At 40.5% G+C, this 18,872-nt stretch overlaps 3 protein-coding genes and 1 long non-coding RNA gene across 4 annotated transcripts in view; 3 read left to right on the forward strand and 1 right to left on the reverse strand.

The window, feature by feature from the left end:
• Window positions 1-757: 757 nt before the first annotated feature.
• Window positions 758-7,111, reverse strand: LOC144007257 (macoilin-like). Its single transcript, XM_077506705.1, has 11 exons — window positions 6,829-7,111; window positions 5,828-5,969; window positions 5,576-5,702; window positions 5,287-5,410; window positions 4,375-4,553; window positions 3,755-4,280; window positions 3,424-3,582; window positions 2,879-3,061; window positions 2,681-2,801; window positions 2,441-2,615; window positions 758-2,352 (listed from the first exon to the last, which is right to left on the reverse strand). The coding sequence occupies exons 1-11, from the start codon at window positions 6,906-6,908 to the stop codon at window positions 2,150-2,152; spliced, it is 2,019 nt and encodes a 672-aa protein (XP_077362831.1). The 5' UTR covers window positions 6,909-7,111; the 3' UTR covers window positions 758-2,149.
• srfbp1 (serum response factor binding protein 1) lies at window positions 7,051-10,470 on the forward strand. The gene is made up of 3 exons (XM_077506706.1): window positions 7,051-7,217; window positions 8,308-8,812; window positions 8,891-10,470. Exons 2-3 carry the CDS (start codon window positions 8,336-8,338, stop codon window positions 10,160-10,162), a joined length of 1,749 nt encoding a protein of 582 aa, XP_077362832.1. The 5' UTR covers window positions 7,051-7,217; window positions 8,308-8,335; the 3' UTR covers window positions 10,163-10,470.
• Window positions 10,471-11,197: 727 nt separating this feature from the next.
• Window positions 11,198-14,533, forward strand: LOC144007259 (transcription factor E2F6-like). The gene is made up of 6 exons (XM_077506707.1): window positions 11,198-11,893; window positions 12,278-12,380; window positions 12,513-12,747; window positions 13,038-13,169; window positions 13,317-13,431; window positions 13,665-14,533. The coding sequence occupies exons 1-6, from the start codon at window positions 11,705-11,707 to the stop codon at window positions 13,857-13,859; spliced, it is 969 nt and encodes a 322-aa protein (XP_077362833.1). The 5' UTR covers window positions 11,198-11,704; the 3' UTR covers window positions 13,860-14,533.
• A 579-nt stretch (window positions 14,534-15,112) lies between these two features.
• Window positions 15,113-18,872, forward strand: part of LOC144007155 (uncharacterized) — a 65,157-nt gene continuing 61,397 nt past the window's right edge. The window contains exons 1-3 of the long non-coding RNA XR_013280096.1: window positions 15,113-15,197; window positions 16,108-16,166; window positions 16,502-16,585. This is a non-coding gene — a long non-coding RNA (uncharacterized LOC144007155). The remainder of the gene's footprint in view (window positions 15,198-16,107; window positions 16,167-16,501; window positions 16,586-18,872) is intronic.

Below are 18,872 nucleotides of genomic sequence, written 5' to 3' on the forward strand. Positions count from 1 at the left end.
GTCAATTGTTTTTTTGTTTTGTTTTTGTTTTTATTTTTTGTGTATCTTTAACCGTTTGTGGGTCATTCCAAAATTTGAGGACAATTTTTGCATTAACATTTTCGAAAAACAAAACAAAACACAACAGCAACAGCAACAGCAACAGCAACAACAACACTTTTGTATTTTGCTGTGTTTGGCGCAAACCTGTTAGTTATTTATGCACCTGGAAAACGTATGTTAAAAATATTACTGAATACATTGTTTCAAAAAGAAATAAAACTAGATTTTAACTGAATATAATAACCTGAATAATACGTTTTTGCTCAAGATGCTGCCTTGCTATTTTCAGCTGTTTTAGCTGCTAGTCAAAAACATAATTTGTTTCTAATAAAGAAAACTAATAAATACATCTTTTTCTGATATGAATAATAAAATACCAAGCGATTTGTATAATTCCATTTCTGTTGAGTTATATAGCATACTTTCACCTTCAAATGTTATAAATGATTAATATATGTCACAATTTAGATGTTCTCAACAGTGATTTGGTATGTAAAAATAAAATATCACTTTTACTTCAGCAATGGTTGCATTATTAAAGTAGCCTACAAATGTCATTTGCTGTTGTACTTTTTTGTGTGCAGTTTATCTAAAATTTCAGTGGACAGAAGACCCTTGCATATCAAATTATTTAGATTGTTTTTAAATTTTCAGATTATAGAAACACTAATTAGTGTCAGACACAAAGATCACGCAAAGTTTGAAAGGCTTGCACTGCCTCCAACAAGACTTTAATAGTGATGGTCAAACCAAAATGTGTGACACCGTCACTGAGTAAAATGAGTTGTGGGAAATGGAGAAGAAAAAAAAAGAAAGAACACAAATCACTTTTACCTCTCCTTGTCCCTGTTTCCTTTCTCACAATGTTAACTGAATGTACTAAGTCAGAGCGATCCACAACAACAAGTGTTCCAGGTAGGTCACATGAGAGCACAAACATGATCAAAATGGTTCACATTCACAAAATCCTGCCTGGTTGGAAAATAGAAAGTCAACTGAACATTTATGAGAAATACAAAAATACTGTCTCATAATTAAATCCACAAACAAATACATGTATGAATAACACAATCAAGTGACAACCTGCTGCTTCATCATCACAATCGGCCGTGTAAACTCTACACCGTCTAGATACGTTCTAGTGACACAAAAACAAGTGAACAGCACCCCTTTAAAAAAAAAAAAAAAAAAAATGTTATGCTAATTACATCAATTAATGTAAGAATGTACAACACAAAACACTTGGCACTTAACTAAACAAAACAACATTCCTCTGTAAGTTAATGTACATTGCTGTAAACAAAGAAATGCAATTTTTAGGCATGAGGACAGTTTGGTTGATGTTTGGCACACCAAGACTGAGTCACCATGAAAATGTACTGTTTCCCTTTAAGACAAAACTCAAGCGGTTGTAATTTTAAGTTGGGAAATTTAAAGACAAGTTCTTGGTTGAGCTGGTGACATCCTTGTATTTGCCTTTAGATAGGAAAAAATCGCCAAAAGCAGTACCGTTTAGAAAAATTACAGAATTGAAAGGCACTGAAAATCTGCAAAATAATTAGAATAAAAAAAAAACAGTAAGTTACCAAGACATCATGAACTTTATTGAATATGGCCGAACAGGTTGGAATTTGGTCCACATGGAAAGGTTTTTGCAGCACACAAAGGTGATGTACTTTGTTTTGGCAGTGCCGTGATTAATCCTGGAGCTCTCAACTGCAGCATTTAGATTATCGATTAATAGTGGGTGTACACTTTTATACTTTTTAAGAGGTTATCAAACAATCATTGCTTCATGTGAACAGGGATTTCAAAGCATGAACAGTTTTACATTCATGTATCTCTCAATTTGATGTCTCAGGTGCCTTTAAGTTCAAGATAAATTAAAGCCCAACTTGACTCAAGATACAAAAAGCCTATTGAGAAAAACACTGACGAAAAGTGACACACGATGGCTTTCTCTTCATTTGGCCAACACTCTCCAAAAACTCCCTTCAAATGTAGATATGTATGCAGGAGTCCCTCAGTGCAAAATCTGTCAGAGGCTTGTAAACTCAGAATGACCAGAACAGAAACAAAAGCTTCAAAGAAAAACGAGTCAATCCAGTCATTTTTTGAGAGGCTGGTAGACTGAGGCGTTGGGGTCCAGGGAGGAGGGACTATTGTCCATGAACTTGGAGGAGTAGTGCGGGGTCACCGGGCTCAAGTTGCTGCTGTCAGACGAGTAGGAGAGACTTGGCATCACTGCCATAACCTCGGCTATCTTCTGCTTCAGCTCTGCTATCTCTTGCTCCCTCTGGTGGATCTGGCCTGAATAAACAGGAAAGAGAGAAAGAAGTTGAGAGTAATTCATTAACGCATTCAGAAACAGATAAAAAAAACAAAAAACAAAAAAAACCTTGCGCTATCTCCAGCTGCCTTTTGGCATCGCCCAGTGCGGAGAACAGATCCAGCTTGATCCTGGTCTCGGCACTCAGGCTGTTCTCCAGGTGCTGCGTCTTCTCCTGCATGGCTGACAACGCGGACATCAACACCTCCGTGTCCTTCTCGTTCTCTTTGTACTTGCGCAACTCCTGCGAGACAAGATTCACGTGATGTAAACAAAGCGCTAATATGACTCGATACTTCTCCATCCTACCTGGCACTTGCCCTCCAGATCACGAATCTGATCCTCTTTGACTTTCACGTCCATGCTGAGCTTCTTGCACTCCGTCTCCAGCTCTCTGATCCGACCACGCAGGGAATCAGTCGACTCCACTCTGGAAGGGGACGCAAGCATCGTAGCAGTAATCAACCTTGTGTGTCCTTCAAGGTTGAGTTTTTTTGTGTTGAGTACCTGGTGGCTGCGGCTAATGCCACCGCTCTGGCAGCCGTGGCCTCCTCCATCTTCTTCCTCTTCCTCTCCTCGGCCAGCTGTTTCTCAGCCAGGACCCGCGCTTCCTGCTCAGCTTTTAGCCGCTTCTCCAGCTGGGAGATGGTCTGCTTATCTTTCTGCTTGGCCTGGACGGAGCTGTGGAGCCTGTGGCGGTGGGTTGGAACATTAAACCTTACATTGAGTGAAAATTGCCGCATTTTGGCATTTGAAAGTTTAAATGTCATTCCTTCACACTGCTTACCTTTCCAAGTCACCCAAAATACACACACAAAAAAAAAACCTAAGCAGAGGACAAACATTAACCCCAACCATTCTTTTTTTTTTTTTAATCACTATACAAAGTATGAAATAACATCTAATCACTGGTTTAAAAAATGCATTCGTAATACACTTTTAATGCAAAATTAAAATGAATCCGATTAGTTGATTGAATAATCAATGGATCCAATCGATGCTAAAAAATATTCAATCGTGACAGTACTCGTGCATTGTAAATGAACACCGACTTGTTCTGGAGCAGTTCGTTGTCCTGCTGGAGCTGGCCCAGTTCAGAGCGAAGGCTGCGGTCTTGGTTGCTCAGAGTGGACAGCTGACTCCGCAAATCCGACTCCGTCTGCCTGTTGGCCTGCAGGTCCGCCTTGAGGCGTTTCACGTCCTGCTCCATCCTTTTTCATACCAGGGGGGGAGACAATGAGGGTACGCAGTCATCCACAGGAGTTTCTGTCTTTAATTACGTCTCACTGGAGTACATGGCAAGCAGGTTTCTAAATCCAACATACTTTTTTTTTTTTTTGGCGGGGTTCCATTATATAAAGTAAACCACCACTCATCTCTTACCGTGCTAAAGCGTCCATCTTCCCCAGCTGGTTGTTGGGGATGCAGTTTTCCAGTGGATCCTTTGGACTTTTCCCACCCCCCTTCTGCTTTTTATCATTCTTACTGGACGAGGAACCCGTCGGAATGCTGCCGTTACTGAAACTGTGATTCCGCGGCGATGAGTTGCAGACGCCACCCCCCGCGGCATTTTTGTAGTTCTTCCCACTCGCCGCCGCGTCCTCTTTGGAGGCGGCGAGGGTATTGGAGTCGCTGTGCGCATTCTCACCTGCCGCGTCGTGGCTCAGTTTCTTTGCCCTGATGTAGTTCTCAATATATTCCGTCTCCTGAAGTTTGGAGTCCAGTGAGTGTATAATGTTGTTATTGATTCCAATTGTGTTTTGTTTTTTGCCTTCGCGCTCTTTTGCAGTGCTGTCCTTCCCTTTTTCTCGGTACTCCAGTTCAGGTAATGGGACTGATGAGCTTTTCTTACTGGGGGGTCCTCCGTTTTGAGACCCGATGGAAGGTTCTGTTTCTGAAATCCCTTTAGCTGAAGTAGAAGGATGAATGTAGACGAGTAATATTAAAAGACATGAAAAGGATTATTGTAAAAGGATGCTCTTTGTCAATTTTACACATCTCACCCTCCTCTGCCTCCCTCTCCTGTCGCTGCAGCATCTGTTGTTCAGGTGGTAGAGCCTGTTGCAGCAACTCCATGTAGAACTCGTTCTCCTTTTGCACATCCTTCTGTTTCCTTAGCCGCATCTTGTAGCTCACGTAGCTCTTGAAGCCAAAGCCTAGCGTCACCACTGGGTAGCCAATACTGTCAAGAAGCAATAAGACAAATATTGATATTAAACTGGACCAGGTGTGCTTTGTCTTCATCATTATTGATTTCATTAAGGAAAGTATGGGAGAGACAAATTATGAGAATAAATAAGTCCAAATGAATCCAATGCTGGTTCAGAATGATGCCGCAAGTGAATATGTCCTACTCTGTGAAATATATCAGACAATTTAGAATCCTGGGAGGTATACGGTTAAATTTAGCCTGTGGCGGCTTTGGGCTTGCGTCCTTCAGTTGTATCTGGATGCAAAGAGACTGATGATCGGCGCGGGTGGCATGGTGGCATGAGTGGTTAGCACGTCCGCCTGCCAGTACTGAGGACGCAAGATTGAGTCCAGGCTCCGGCCTTGCCGGGTGGAGTTTGCATGTTCTCCCCGTGCCTGTGTGGGTCTTCTCCGAGCACTCCGGTCTCCTCCCACTTTCCAAAAACATGCTTGGGCGCTCTGAATTGTCCCTAGGTGTGCTTGTGAGTGTGAGTGGTTGTTCGTCTCTGTGTGCCCTGTAATTGGCTGGCAACCAGTTCAGGGTGTACCTCGCTTACTGCCCGAAGCCACCGATATTTGGCATTTTGATTTGTAATAAAGTAAAAAAAAATAAATAAAAAAATCCTTGGTGACCTACAAGCACATTTTAAGATTGCACTTCACAGCAAACGGTTGAAGAGCCTCTGCTATATGGCATGTGGATACAGAATAATTGAAAGACTTACCAGTGAGCGGCAAAAGGTCGACACAAGTCAACATGAAAGTTCTTCAGGTCTTTGAAGCGGATGGCAGCTTCGATGTACACAAACAGGATCCACAACGACACAGTGGGAAGACACACTCCTCTCTCTGAGTGTCACACACATACAAAGTCAAGGTTGCGCTCCCGCATAAAAGGTTACCACTCAGTCGTGCAGTTCAACCAGCAACTGGGTCATTAGGTAAATTACGGATTCAACCCTTTAATGGATTTTATGTCAAATAAACCTATTTCAATAAAAACTGTGAGCTAACCTGTGTGCCACACATACTGGACCCAAACGTAGGTGCTGGCAGCAAAGAACAGCCACTGCACAGGGATGAAGAGGAGGCAGATGATGTCTGATGTGAGTGCCACAAACACAAAGAAGAATGAGAACGCCTGAAACAAAAAGGGGAAAAGGAGACTTTAATCGCGCTCTAAAATGTGCACTTACAAATAAGCTTCTTCCATTCCTTTTCGGCTGCAATGAATTGTAATCTTTTGTTATTAAAACGCATTCTTACCAGTCCCTGATATCTGTACGAATCATAGACGCTGCGAAGGAAAAGCCAGAAGGGCCACAGGTACTCAAACCTGAACTCCAACACAAAGTCAGCCAGCAGAACTAACACCCACACGACCAGGAACTTCAGATACAGGAATGTACTGCAGGGAGAGGAGGACAAAAGACACATCGGAGATAATTATATTTGGGACAAAAGCGGGCTGCTTAAAATTGTCGAGCGTGGATTTCTGTTACGTGCAAGTGGGCCAAATGGCGAATAGTTTTGCAGCAATTAAGGTTATTTGTGATACAGTAAATGATCAGATAGATAGATAGATAGATAGACATTTTTCAGAAAAAATAAGTGTAAATAGTAAATATAGGCCAATTATGCAACTGTAATAGTTCTATACGGAGTGATTATTTATTGTGATTAGCTGAAATACTGTATGCTCAAAATTTTACAAAATTGCCTCAAACATTAAAGATCATGAGATGTAATAGAAGGCACACACATTTGTGTAACAAAAATAAAAGAAAGTACATAATTTTATATATGCTCACATTCCTTATTAAACAATGTTCAGACCTTTGAATCTGCATCACAAAACATGAATCTGGGATTATTCTTTCAACTAAATCCGTTGTCAACATAATTTTATATATATATATATATATATATATATATATATATATATATATATATATATATATAAAGGGAACACATGTTCTGTTGGATGAGTCACACTAGCCACTGGGCGATTTCTAGCAAACGTTATTTAAATGTGGAGCTCGATTTGAATGAACAACCGTTAGCTAGCCAGGAACAAAATAACACACGTTCGCCCCCCCCCCCAAAACATGAACCAGAATGTCAATTTAGCTTTTTGAATGGCTCGTAATGTACACAATCGTAAAACATCATGAAATGAGACACTGCGTGGAAGAGCAATGTCGACATTGAGAGAGGCGCCATTGTTATACAATAGCGTCCCTCCAACCCATTTTTTCCCCCTGTACCTGCTATATATACCCTCGGTGATTCGGTTCCGTTTTATCGGCCGTCTGAGTTTGCTGCAGTCCGCATTGCGCCGCTTCATCCTCCCCCAGATGATTTTCCCGATGTGTCGGTGTGGGAACAGGAGCACGGGACTGTCATTCGCTCACGCTAATATTCACAGATCGTAAAGTAGCCACCGTTGTTATTGTTAAATACACATGAAACAAAGAAATAATTAATAACAGTGCGCCTATGGCCCCTCCCCTTTTCACGACACGCCGCGTTCCCTTCCCTGTCGCGACGCCTGACGTAATGACGAAATCAGAGACGTAGCGACGTCAAACATGGCCGCCCTCTATCCGTATGCAGCTTTCGCTTCACTTTGACAGCGTGTTGCCTGTTAATTACGGTAAGGTTTGCAGTGGTTCGAAGTACTTTCATCGTTCTTTATTAATTGTGTACGGTTGCTAGTTTAACGCCGTTCAGAAGCTTTTTTCAAGTGATTTAGTTCAATTCAGCACGGCACAACGTGCCGATGGGTACGCTGCCACGTTTGTGCGCTTGTTGCATATCACGAAGCTTTCACCAACCTTTCCTAAATAAAATACCAGTCCTCCTCGAATCTACGCTGCAAAGTGGCATTATTTGGTTATTTTTAGAGCATTTTAGTAAGACAGTATTTGGACTGAAATACCTACCACCAGTGTTTCGCAACTAACTTTTACCCTGACATAAGAGGGGGGGGGGTGGGGGTCACACGGCATACCACCAACCAATGAAACCAGAAGTGAATTATTTGTAATGGAATAATGTTTGATAGACCATTTGATTGTACCTTCTAACTTAAGTACAATTAATTATTTTGAATTTCACTATTACTATCACAGGCATGGGTGAGCAAAGAAACATACTGTATTTGTAGTTAATTAGTTAGTTATTGAACATGAAATTGGATCATTTCTACATAAAAACTGTTGAAAATTATCATTATTGTAGTTTAATATTTGCATCCTAATTACCTATACTGGTGTTTTACTTTTTCTTTTTTTTTTTTTTTTAGTAGCAGCGCATATTTTACAGAAGAAACATTTTACAGCATTGATTTCTTCAATGTTATATAAAAACAAACAAACAATAGACAATAACAATATTAGTTAGGGATTTTGGCTTTTGTAATGCCAGCAATGCATAACCTTAACACATCAACTGAAATTGACCTATATTTTTTATTTATTATTTTTTTTAAGCATAATTCTCCAAGTAATTTTTTAGCATATTTCAGAAAGCAAGAAACAACAACAAAATCAACAAACAAGAGGAAAAAAAAAAAAAAAAAGTCTGGTTACCTCAATTCATAGTTTGCGGGGTACTAACTGTGACATTGCGTGACAGTTATGCTATTATAGACAGATATACTTAGCGGTAAGTAATAATTAATACATAGGTTAATTCTTTATGTCACTTATTTCTTCTCTGATCTAATGTGTTTGTTTTTACAGGTGACCACTTCTAAGGACAACAGAGACAATGGCATCAAATATTGAGGATAAAGAAGAGGAAGATATAGAAGAGTCAAACAATGGAGACGAGCAGGAGAGTGTGAGAGGAGAAGCCGAAGGGGAAATAAGTGATGTCGAAGAAGATGGAGGTGATTCAGAAGACATTAAAGAAAGGGACTGTAGTGATGATGATGATGATGATGATGATGATGATGATGATAATGAAGAGGAGGAGGAGCCAGAAAAGCCCAAAGTTGAAATGGAGAAAAAGCCTGACCAAGTTCCTATCAAGAAGGAGCCTGAGGTCCTGAACTTGAACAATGAGGTGGTGCATATGAGAAAAGAGGTGAAGAGAGTGAGGGCACTGCTCAGCCGGAGGATCATTCGTCAGATTGCTGGGTTGAAGACGAAGAAGGGGACAGAGGAGGCCATTGAGAAGAATAAACGGAGGGTCACCAGATTGTTGGAGGAGATCCACACGATGAAAGTGCTCCGACCAGACCTTGTATGTATTACGCATGACATTATGAAAAACTACTAAAAACGTAAGACGCATTTTAACCAGGCTTATTTCCATCTGTAGGTTACCAAGACCGCCTTGCAGAAGAATCTCAACTTTAACGAGGTGTGCAAGAACCCAAAGTCGACCATGTCCGACAGAGCAATAGCTCGCATCGCCACCCACCCACAGTTCAAGAAAAAGATCGAGGACATCCGGGCCGCTGTGAAGGCTTTCAGTGAGGAGAGGAGGAAAGGAGGGAAGCAGACAGAACGGATGGAGAAAAAGGATGAGGAAAATGTTGCTCTGCACTCATCAAATGCTAAGGCTAAAAAGGTAGAAAAGAGGAAGAAGGCAAAGAAAGAAACAAGCTCCAAAGAAGTGAAGAAAATGACTAATGACGATGAGAAAGGCACCAAAGATGAAACTATTTCTTCTGAACCTGATGAAGACAAAATGGAATCTACTCATGTTGTTCCTGTTTCTGAAAAGAAAGTAACAGCTGAGACTGAAATTCTCAAACCAATTTCAGCCAAAAAGAGTGAGCCACAAGAACAGGAAAGGAAAAAACAGCAAGCTAAAGCTCAGGAAGATACACCGAAAATAGCGCAAGTTATGGCTCAGGAAAATAAACCGAAAGTGGTGCAAGCCAAGGCTCAGGAAAATAAACTGAAAATGGTGTCCAAGCCCACAAAACAAGAAGAAAAAGAAGGAGAAAGTGATTTATCTGAGGAGGAGGACAAACCGTACTTTGATGACAGTACTGAGGAACGATTCCACAAGCAGTCGTCCCAAGAGGAGAGCGACAGTGATAATGACTTTTTCGTGGGCAAAGTCAGCAAATTTAAGAAAAAGAAGACTAAAAACATAGAAGACGACACAGCGAAAGAGGATTCAACAGGAAAATTAAAGACTGCCGACAAGATTCAATCGGAACTCGAAGAACTTGAATCACGGTTAAAGACGAAAACACCCAAACTTCAGACCGTCTTCTGCTCGTTGTCTCAAACAAAACCTAATCGGGGTGGAAGGGGCAAGCTGTTTAGGGGTCAAGGGAAAGCGATGGGCAGAGGCCGGGGAGATTTTGATAAAAAAGACGAGAGAGGACCAACGGGGAACAGCAAGTTCAACAGGCTTGACGCCAGACGTTCCGATTCAGAGAGAACAAACTTTAGAGGGCGTGGCCGAGGCGACACTACGAGGCAGCAGGCTCGTCGCGGTCCTGGCGGCGTTTCTCATCAGGCGACACAACAGGCCCTGCATCCATCGTGGGAGGCCAGTAAGAAAAGAAAAGAGCAGCAAGGGCAAATTTTGGCTTTCCAAGGGAAGAAGATCAAGTTTGATGATGATGACTGATGTGTACATTTCTTTGTCTTTTTCTTGGTAATTAAGTGTTGTTGTTTTAAATTTCTTTTTTGGGAGAATAATTGTGACCTACTTCTGGATCAATTGACTTTTTTCCAGAAAAGGAGACAAAATTAAAAGTTTTAGGATTGTTTTTTTTTTTTTTTTTTAAATGTGGTTGTAGGAGATGGAAGGACATTGTGAGGATTTGGGAAGCAAATATTTTGATTGTATGAAAAGCAGAATTACCGGTGTACAAAAACTAGTATGTTTATCACAAAACAGTTAGTGGAAGGGCAAGTAAACTCTTTTGAATTAGATGTTTGTTTGTTTTTTAATTTTATTTTCTATTTAAGTACAGATGCTTCCACTGTGGGCGGCACAGTGGATTGAGTGGTTAGCACGTCCGCCTCCCAGTTCTGAGGACTCCGGTTCGAGTCCAAGCTCCGGCCTTCCTGGGTGGAGTTTGCATGTTCTCCCAGTGCCTGCGTGGGTCTTCTCCGGGTACTCTGGTCTCCTCCCACATTCCAGACATGCATGGCAGGTTAATTGGGCGCTCTGAATTGTCCCTAGGTGTCCTTGTGAATGTGAGTGGTTGTTCGTCTCTGTGTGCCCTGCGATTGGCTGGCAACCAATTCAGGGTGTACCCCGCCTACTGCCCGAAGCCAGCTGAGATGGGCTCCAGCACCCCCCGCTTCCTTGTGAGGAATAAGTGGTCAAGAGGATGGATGGATCGATGGATGGATGGATGGATGGATGGATGCTTCCACTGTTCAGGTTCAGACGCCACCTCTCCTCGGACTCAAACAGGGTAAAGGTTATGGGGCTTTAATATTCCACTGGTAATCAGTTTAAAGTTATTTATCCAAGTCACTATTACTATTTGTCAATTTTCTCAGTAAAAAAAAAAAAAAAGTACTGTATTTCCATTCTCCCATCTGCTGCGCTCTTGTCATGAAAATGTTCGAAACTTGTAATGCATTACGTACAGTCGATTATATTAATAGGTCAGGGGGAAAAAAAGCCTAAAAATAAGTGACCTATTCATATCAAGAAAGACTACAGTACAGTAATTCATATTTTTTAAAACCTGTTTACTCATTGTGCTATCTCTTCTTCTACGTAAGTACATAGTGTGAATACTTTTGCCACCTTTGAAAAAACAATGCTAAGCTTTAATATATATTGTAGTATTTCATTCGTGAGAGACAACACATACTGACTGTACTGAGAGAATCGAAAACAAAAGTCACGTGTGTCCATATCTCACTGCTCATTGGTTCTTGTTTTTACGTCACGACATAACATCAGCTAGCTAGCTGCATTGCTTCTTGTGGGTCGCTAGTACGCTACTAATGCTGATACAAGGTCAGAATTGTGCAAAAGTCGATGTTAACGACTAGAATTACGTTTTATGCAACAAGTAACATTGCGTAAACATATTCACTAGTACGCGTGCAGATAATTGTACTGGTATGGTCAAGGTAGGCTCAACATGTGTGCTCGTGAAGCACGTTAACTGTTAACAGAACTACCGCTGAAGTACTTCTGGACATGCTGAGCGACGCAATGGTTACAACCGAGGACTCAATGGAAGCTACTGGAAGTTTAGAAGATGGGACACCCGATGTTTCCTCCGGCATAAAGCAAGCGCCATTGAAGTCGTTAGAAGAATCGCAGCAGGCGCCACAGGCCGAACCGTTCTTACCCTGGCCGATTCAAAGTTCTGATGAATCAGCCAAGGTAATCTTGAAAGCAAACAAGAACTGGGCCGTGTTCTAAGTCACGGTCTACACAATATGGTGCATTATATAGTGAGGTCGCCTTTGTGTTCTTTTCGAATGTGCATTAATGCAAGTAAGCAAATGCCCACAATGCATCTTGGAAAGTGAGCAAGGGCGCTCACTCCAAGTAGGTGTGTGTGTTCATACTTGTAGAGATGATGAAATTAGATTTTTTTTTTTTTTTTTGATCCACAAATACTGTACATTCGTGATTTTCACGCGTTTTTCCAGATCAAAAATATTCTGGATTTTTCACGTGTTTCTCAGGCCAACAAATATTGCAGGCAGTTTTTCCACAATATTTTGTTTATATCTTTAAGTTTGTGTGCAATTTTCCTCATAGCAAAATGAGAGCATGGAAGATGGTGGTGACCCCGGTTGTCAGGATGATGCCGTGGAATCAGCTGTCAATGACCCTGACGCATTACACTCACTCGGAGAAGAAGGCAAGTTTTTGTTTTGTAATACATGTTGACAGCAACAAAATATTCACTAGCAGTAAATGCATTTATTTATTTATTTTTAAATTAAAAGGCGCTGTTTCAATAATAGTTGTTCATTCTTTATTTCCTTTCCAGCTCTTCCTGTTGATATGTATCCACACATTTTAAGGAGGTCGCGGAACGACGCATCACTTGTTTTGCTGACAAGGAAATTTTTGAACATGCTGCAGCAGTCGAAAGATGGAATTTTGGACCTGAACCTCGTGAGCCAGGAACTTCAGTCCTCCAAGAGACGTGTTTATGATGTCACAAATGTCTTGGAGGGCATTAACCTAATCAGAAAGATATATAAGAATCATGTACAGTGGTTGTAAGTACAAGTGTGTGTGATTGAACATGTAGTGGATATAAAAATGACACAACCCTGTTGCCAGGTTTTTGTAATAAATGAGGAAAAGTACAGGTTATAGGCCTTATTAATGGTGGAAAAAAGTTTTGAGTCAATTTTGCTCTGTCTCATTTTGTTGTCACAAAACCTGGCATTTGAAAAGGGGTGTGTAGACTTTTTATAACCACACTGTTGTGGTGATGCCAAATGGTTCAAGTAGTTTATGCTGGCATCAACATTTTTTGTTTTTGTTTTGCTGTATGTGTTCATAGGGGTAGCTGGCTCAACAAAGAGACAATCAAAATGATGAATGAGCTTGCTGAAAAAGAGAGGAAACTCGATGAGCTGATTGAAAGCTGCACGGGAGAGATTCATCACATATGTGTAGATGAACACACCAGCAGATATCTTTTTTTAAATTTTTTTTTTTTTTTTTATATAAATTCCTTGACTATGCTTCTCACACACTGACCAGCATTCTTAGACTGCATTATCAGGATTGCAGAATTCCAATGCCTTGTTGATTTGTGTTCCTTGACAAAGTGCTTCACGTTTTCCTATGTGACCTATGAGGATATTCAAACAATCCCCATATTGAGAGAGCAAACTGTGCTTGTCGTCAAAGGCCCCGAAGACACCACACTAGATGTTGCACACCCAAATGAAGTAGGTTCACTTCTAGGCCATAAAAAGTAAGCAAATGAAAAACAGTAAGCGGTAAAATTCTGGTAACTGAATGGTAATATCAGATTTTTTTTTTTTTTTGTTCATTGCCTTAACCCATATTAAAGGATATGACCAGATGGGAGATAGGCAGACCAACTCATTTTATTCTGTATTCTGAAATTATTTTAAAAAAAATAATAAAAAAAAATGCCTGTCTGTCTGTCTGTCCTCAGGGCTTCCAATTCCACCTCAAGAGCACCCGGGGTCCAATTGACGTGTTGATCTGCTCGGATGAGCCTCTTCCAATGGAAGTCACAAGTGGCGGTGTGGACAGCGACACCAATAGCAGCCACGTGTCCACCGCCACTACCAATGACTCATACACCTCACTTGTTCAGATGCCCCTTAAAAACAAACCTTCTTTCTAAGGGTGCACAGAAATATCTTGCTTGTTTTCCTAACACTCAAAATGCCTCAATTAACCAAACTCTCCCCAAAGATGATGCATCACTGAACCTATTTTTCCTATGCTGATACACACCTTTTACCTTTGGCCATCTATGTTCAAATGTTAGACTGAAAAAAAGAGCCATTTATTTAACTCCATGACACTGAATGTACCCCGTATGTGAAATGTAGTCACTGGTTTGACTGATTATATGTAAGGGGTTGGTTGCATCACACGTTACTTGTTTGAATTGTTTTAAAGTGACATGTTCTACACGTTATTCATATGATTTTTTTTTTTTTTTTAAATAAGGTTTTTGTATTTGTATGACTTGAGGAGTTTAACTATAATATGCAGTTCATGTCAACTCAACAGTATGATGCACTGCTCTCAATTCTGACCAAAAACGGTACCGTGCATAACTTATCTGCAATAATGTGATGCATGAATGTTTAAAGATTTAATATGATTTCAAATAAACTAATTTTTTTGTTAAGGTTGATTTTCGCTGGTTCAAGAGAACAAAAAATACATTTGTTTTTGTTTTAGTTCACCATCATGGTCAATTTACTAAGGCCGCTATTTTGGATGTATCACATCTGTAATGCACAGAGTGGGGCATACGCCTGCTTGAAATAAAGTGCCTTGACATAATTGTGTTTTATCTATATGAATGAAATAGTTTGAGCCAGTTATGGACAATTCTGAACATCTGAGCATGTCTGGTATTTCCACAATGCAACACCTTTGCAAGGTGAAAACAAACAGTGTGTTGTATTGCTTTTGCCTGGGACCAGCATACAAACCAGGCAGTTCGTTAGCCTGCAATAGATGACAAATCACAGTTTGAAATCAAAATAATAATAATCACAATTAGATTACAGTGATTAAAAGTTCAATGCTTTTCAATGAGGGTGCATCCTTTCGCCGAGTAACCGCCATTTTGACTTGTGACGTCATCCCGGAATTGTCCATAGAGGTGACAGGTACATTACACTTTCATGGGTCGGAAAAGTATTCGATACATCAATATGGCCTGCTACGTATTTTATTCATTTCTACAAATGACCCATGTGTCCCGTTTTTAAATCAAAAGTGGTCCTTTTGAGCACACGTGTAATTGTGTACACACCTGAAGTGTGAGGCCCCAAAGTATGCAACCCTTTCTGGAACACAAATGCCAATTAAGTACAGGTGAGCTGACGACTAGAATATCTACGAAAGTGTACTAGTGGTATTAGTATGCAGTACAATAATGCACACATTGAATACGTCGTGTCGTCTCATTTCATCATCAAAATGAACACCATATTAACAGGTCAGTGGTTAATTAAGTTCGAGACATTGGCAACTCAACTCAATGTTGAGCTTGTTGTTGGCTAGCTACATAAGAGGCTAAATTTGTTATGACGATACAAAACAGCTAAGAAAATAAAAGCAAACGTTCTTTCAGCACCTTCAAAGTGCCTTTGGGTTGCTGTTTGTAAAGCACCTCAGGTTGGAAATAACTCATGTTATATTGTAACATTTAACTACTTGTGAATTTGGATGTTTTTAGTATTTTTTTATTTTATTTTTCCCTGTACATTTAAAACGATATTTGTCACCTTAAACTTAATTCCAAATATAGAATGTTACACAAAGCTACATATAAGAATGTTCGAGTGAAAATAAATAAAACGCACATTTAAAAAACAAACAAAACAAACAAAAAGCTCTCAAAGGTCAGAGTGCGTTTAGTCAAGTAAAAAAAAAAAAAAAAAAACTGGGGAAATAAACTCTTGTACATAGATTGCAGTGATAATAATTACCTGAAATAAATAGATTGGATAATGTTTATTTGACTTTTTTTTTATGGCCATAGGCAGTCACAGAATGCTCCCAGAGATAAGTGGACACTGAACATAGACCACGTTCACACATAACAATAATTGTCCCCTTTTGACCTGATTCCCCTGCCAAGCACATCAAATGCCAGACTGTATTTTTAAGATTGTTCTTAAAGTCCTTCTGTCAAAGGCATCTGTACCCAAGTCTAGTCCCGAGAGCCTCTATCCAACCTGTTTTGGATATCTTTCTCTCCACCAACACACGTGATTCATGACTAGAATCATTAACAGGCTTCTGCAAAGCTTGGTTACTTCTGGCCCAAGTGTGCTAAGAGTTGATTTGTCCTCGTAATATGCTCACAAACGGGTTGGTGCTGACGATTTTACTGTATCTTCCAGGCCTTAGGCGTGTTATGGCGTGTCATGAGCTGTTTAACACACGGAGGAGTCACAAAAAGGTATTGTAGTGAACATTCTTGGAAATGTATTGGTTGTACATTTTGTTTAGACAATATTGACAATAACAATTTCTTATGCTAATTTCTGAGTAGATTGTGGAGGAAGAATCTGTCAGTTCAGCCACATCACAGTATAATCACTCAGGCCCTCATTATCGTTGGCCTGATTAACACTAAAATCAAAATTGAGCATTTATTATTGACGGTATGTTGTGGCCTGCACATTTCTCTCTTGACACTAGATGGTAGTGTAATCCCACAGACATTCTGACCCAAAGCTGTGGTGTTTTCAAACAAAACCATAACCAACCACCTTGTCGCTCTCCCACATGCAGTACTTGGTTCAAGCTGCAGAAGTTCTCAGCACCCTTTTGAGAGGATGGACAGAACCTTCATTTTGCTGCCATGATGATGAGAGGGTGAGTTTATGAATGTTAAAAATTACATTGTCATTCACTGCTACCACTTATACATTTATTTAATAGACACTGCTTGACAAGTCACATGGAATACTTAGGGGGAAATTAAATTAGATTTGATCTGTGCTCATGTAAATTTGGACTAGAACAAACATAAATATTTGAAACCTTTTTCATATCACTTCAGCTCATAATCCAAATATATCTGTTCCTGCTTTTCTTTGTCGGCAAAAGAACGTTAACATAAAAAAACAAAACAAAAAACAAAACAGCAACCTCAACCTGATGATGTAATCCATTGGGAGAATCGAGTACCCACACTCGTCCATAGATGGCACTATTGCTCCTCCAAACCCTTGTAAACCCAATCAACCCAGTTCCCTATAGACACACTGAGTTCACACAGTCACTGGATCACTGCAGTGATTGATTTATGTGTGTTTCAGTTTTTTGTCTCACTTTGTGTGTCGTAAAGATCTTGCACGTGAGGGGGTGGGGGAGAAACAAAACAACTGCGAATATTGAACCTGGTCTTATTGAATTGGGCCTGACGTTAGCCTCGGACCCCTGCTTCACTAGGACGTGGTTAAAGATCATTCATTAAAGCTGTCAATCACCCGATCAATCTGTCGATGGAGTTTCATTTTTAGAATGCATCTCCTTGTCGGTAACAAACAAACAGCAGAAGGGGGAAAAAATTAACAGACGGTGCAGCTTTGTAGGGAAATGGGACTAAGTCACGACTTAAGACCACTCCTCGGGGGTTTTGAAATGCAGCTCATGTAGGTTGTCCCCGTTGTCCAAAACATACTGTCGCAAGTGGGGTCGTTGCTGACTTCTTCCCGAAGCCGGCCTGTTGTTTCGACTTCAGCAACGCACGCAGCAGTGAGTGAAACAACACAAAAATGAGTCTGTGTTAAAATGGGAGCTCGAAAGTAGGAGAGCGAGAGAGAGAGAGTGTGTGGGAGAGAACGTACTACTTGCCTCGCATTGGCTAGTAAGGGAGCATCGTATTTTTGCGTCGCATGATGCTGACCAATCAGCTCCTTCCCAAATATTTTGGGTTTATGAATGAAGTGGAAAGTGAGAGAGCAGGACGGGTGTAGTTTGATTCATCAAGCCTTAGTACACCAAAGAAAAATGTGCTCAGTGAAGACCCCCTGGAGGGCTTATTACGACTGTCAATTCCTGGATCAGCAACATGATGCTTTAAAAGAAACCCGTCGCCTCTCTTTTCACATTTCACTGATGGAGCTACATGAGTCTCAGGTGGTGTAAATCTACCTGTCATGATTAGTCTATTAGTGTGTGAAACAATCTTTTCTGAAGTGGACAGACCAGCCTCATTCACATGTGAACAACATTTAGGAAGACAGACTATAACAGCTAACCCAACAGTTTGGTTAATTTGATTTTCTTTATTATTGTATTCCCTTCATACTAACCATGTCGAGCAAAAACAAAGCGGCCGGACGAATATGTGCAATATAAATTCACATGCATGTGAACATGCTGTGGAACACGTGTGGCGTTCCACAGGGTTCAATTATAGGGCCTCTGCTGTTTTCAGTGTATCTGCCGCCCCTGGTTTCCATCTGACGAAAGCAGCAGTGGTTGTTTTAAAGTGCTCTATAAATTGAGAGTTGATTTGCAATGGCAAGTTGAGCAATTCTAGCCTGGCAAAACGACCTGTCTAGTAAAACTAAAGGAACACCTCCTTAAGCTGCATGTAGATGATGAATACAAGAACACAACACTTTCTGAATTAGAAGGTTAAGGAGGGCCAGATTCGATGAAAAGGCTTAAAGTAAGACTGCTAACAGTCACGGTCACTCAAACACAACAAAAGCTGAAGTCAAAAGCCAGTCTGAAAAGGCATCGACTATCTGCTTAGATGACAAAACGACAAAGTAATCAGTGCGGTGTATTTTTAATTATTTTCATATGGCATAGCTATAAAATTAAAACTCGGTGTGTGTGTGCGTGTGAGTGTGTAGCAGTGGAGAGTATGTGGGGTCAAAGAGCATCCTGGGGGGTGGGCAAGTAGGCCTCAAACCAAGTACCTTAAGTGTTCTCCAACAGCGTTTGAAACTTCTTGACCCAAAACAGATGATCCCGCAGGCTCACCCACTTCATGCTGGAATTGGCTTCCTGCGTAGAGCTGGGAAAGTAGACAAGGTTTTGCACTTTCATCACACTCTCCTTTCGGCTTGTATTACTGGGGAACACTGCACAGAAAGAGATGTATTCTTTTCCACCCTTTTCAATGTGATTAATTTGATGGCAT

Source organism: Festucalex cinctus, chromosome 19 (assembly GCF_051991245.1).
Source record: "Festucalex cinctus isolate MCC-2025b chromosome 19, RoL_Fcin_1.0, whole genome shotgun sequence".
Lineage (NCBI taxonomy): Eukaryota > Metazoa > Chordata > Actinopteri > Syngnathiformes > Syngnathidae > Festucalex > Festucalex cinctus.

Excerpts from the sequence above, each read along its gene's own strand:
- LOC144007259 (XM_077506707.1), top strand. The coding sequence starts at position 11,705 with ATGCTGAGCGACGCAATGGTTACAACCGAGGACTCAATGGAAGCTACT. Across the intron at positions 12,748-13,037 it reads AAGAATCATGTACAGTGGTT|GGGTAGCTGGCTCAACAAAG; the intron begins GTAAGTACAAGT and ends ATGTGTTCATAG. Across the intron at positions 13,170-13,316 it reads GTAGATGAACACACCAGCAG|GTTTTCCTATGTGACCTATG; the intron begins ATATCTTTTTTT and ends AAAGTGCTTCAC.
- LOC144007257 (XM_077506705.1), bottom strand. The coding sequence starts at position 6,908 with ATGAAGCGGCGCAATGCGGACTGCAGCAAACTCAGACGGCCGATAAAA. Across the intron at positions 5,703-5,827 it reads CGTACAGATATCAGGGACTG|GCGTTCTCATTCTTCTTTGT; the intron begins GTAAGAATGCGT and ends TTTTTGTTTCAG. Across the intron at positions 4,554-5,286 it reads CGACCTTTTGCCGCTCACTG|TATTGGCTACCCAGTGGTGA; the intron begins GTAAGTCTTTCA and ends GCTTCTTGACAG.
- srfbp1 (XM_077506706.1), top strand. The coding sequence starts at position 8,336 with ATGGCATCAAATATTGAGGATAAAGAAGAGGAAGATATAGAAGAGTCA. Across the intron at positions 8,813-8,890 it reads AAGTGCTCCGACCAGACCTT|GTTACCAAGACCGCCTTGCA; the intron begins GTATGTATTACG and ends TTCCATCTGTAG.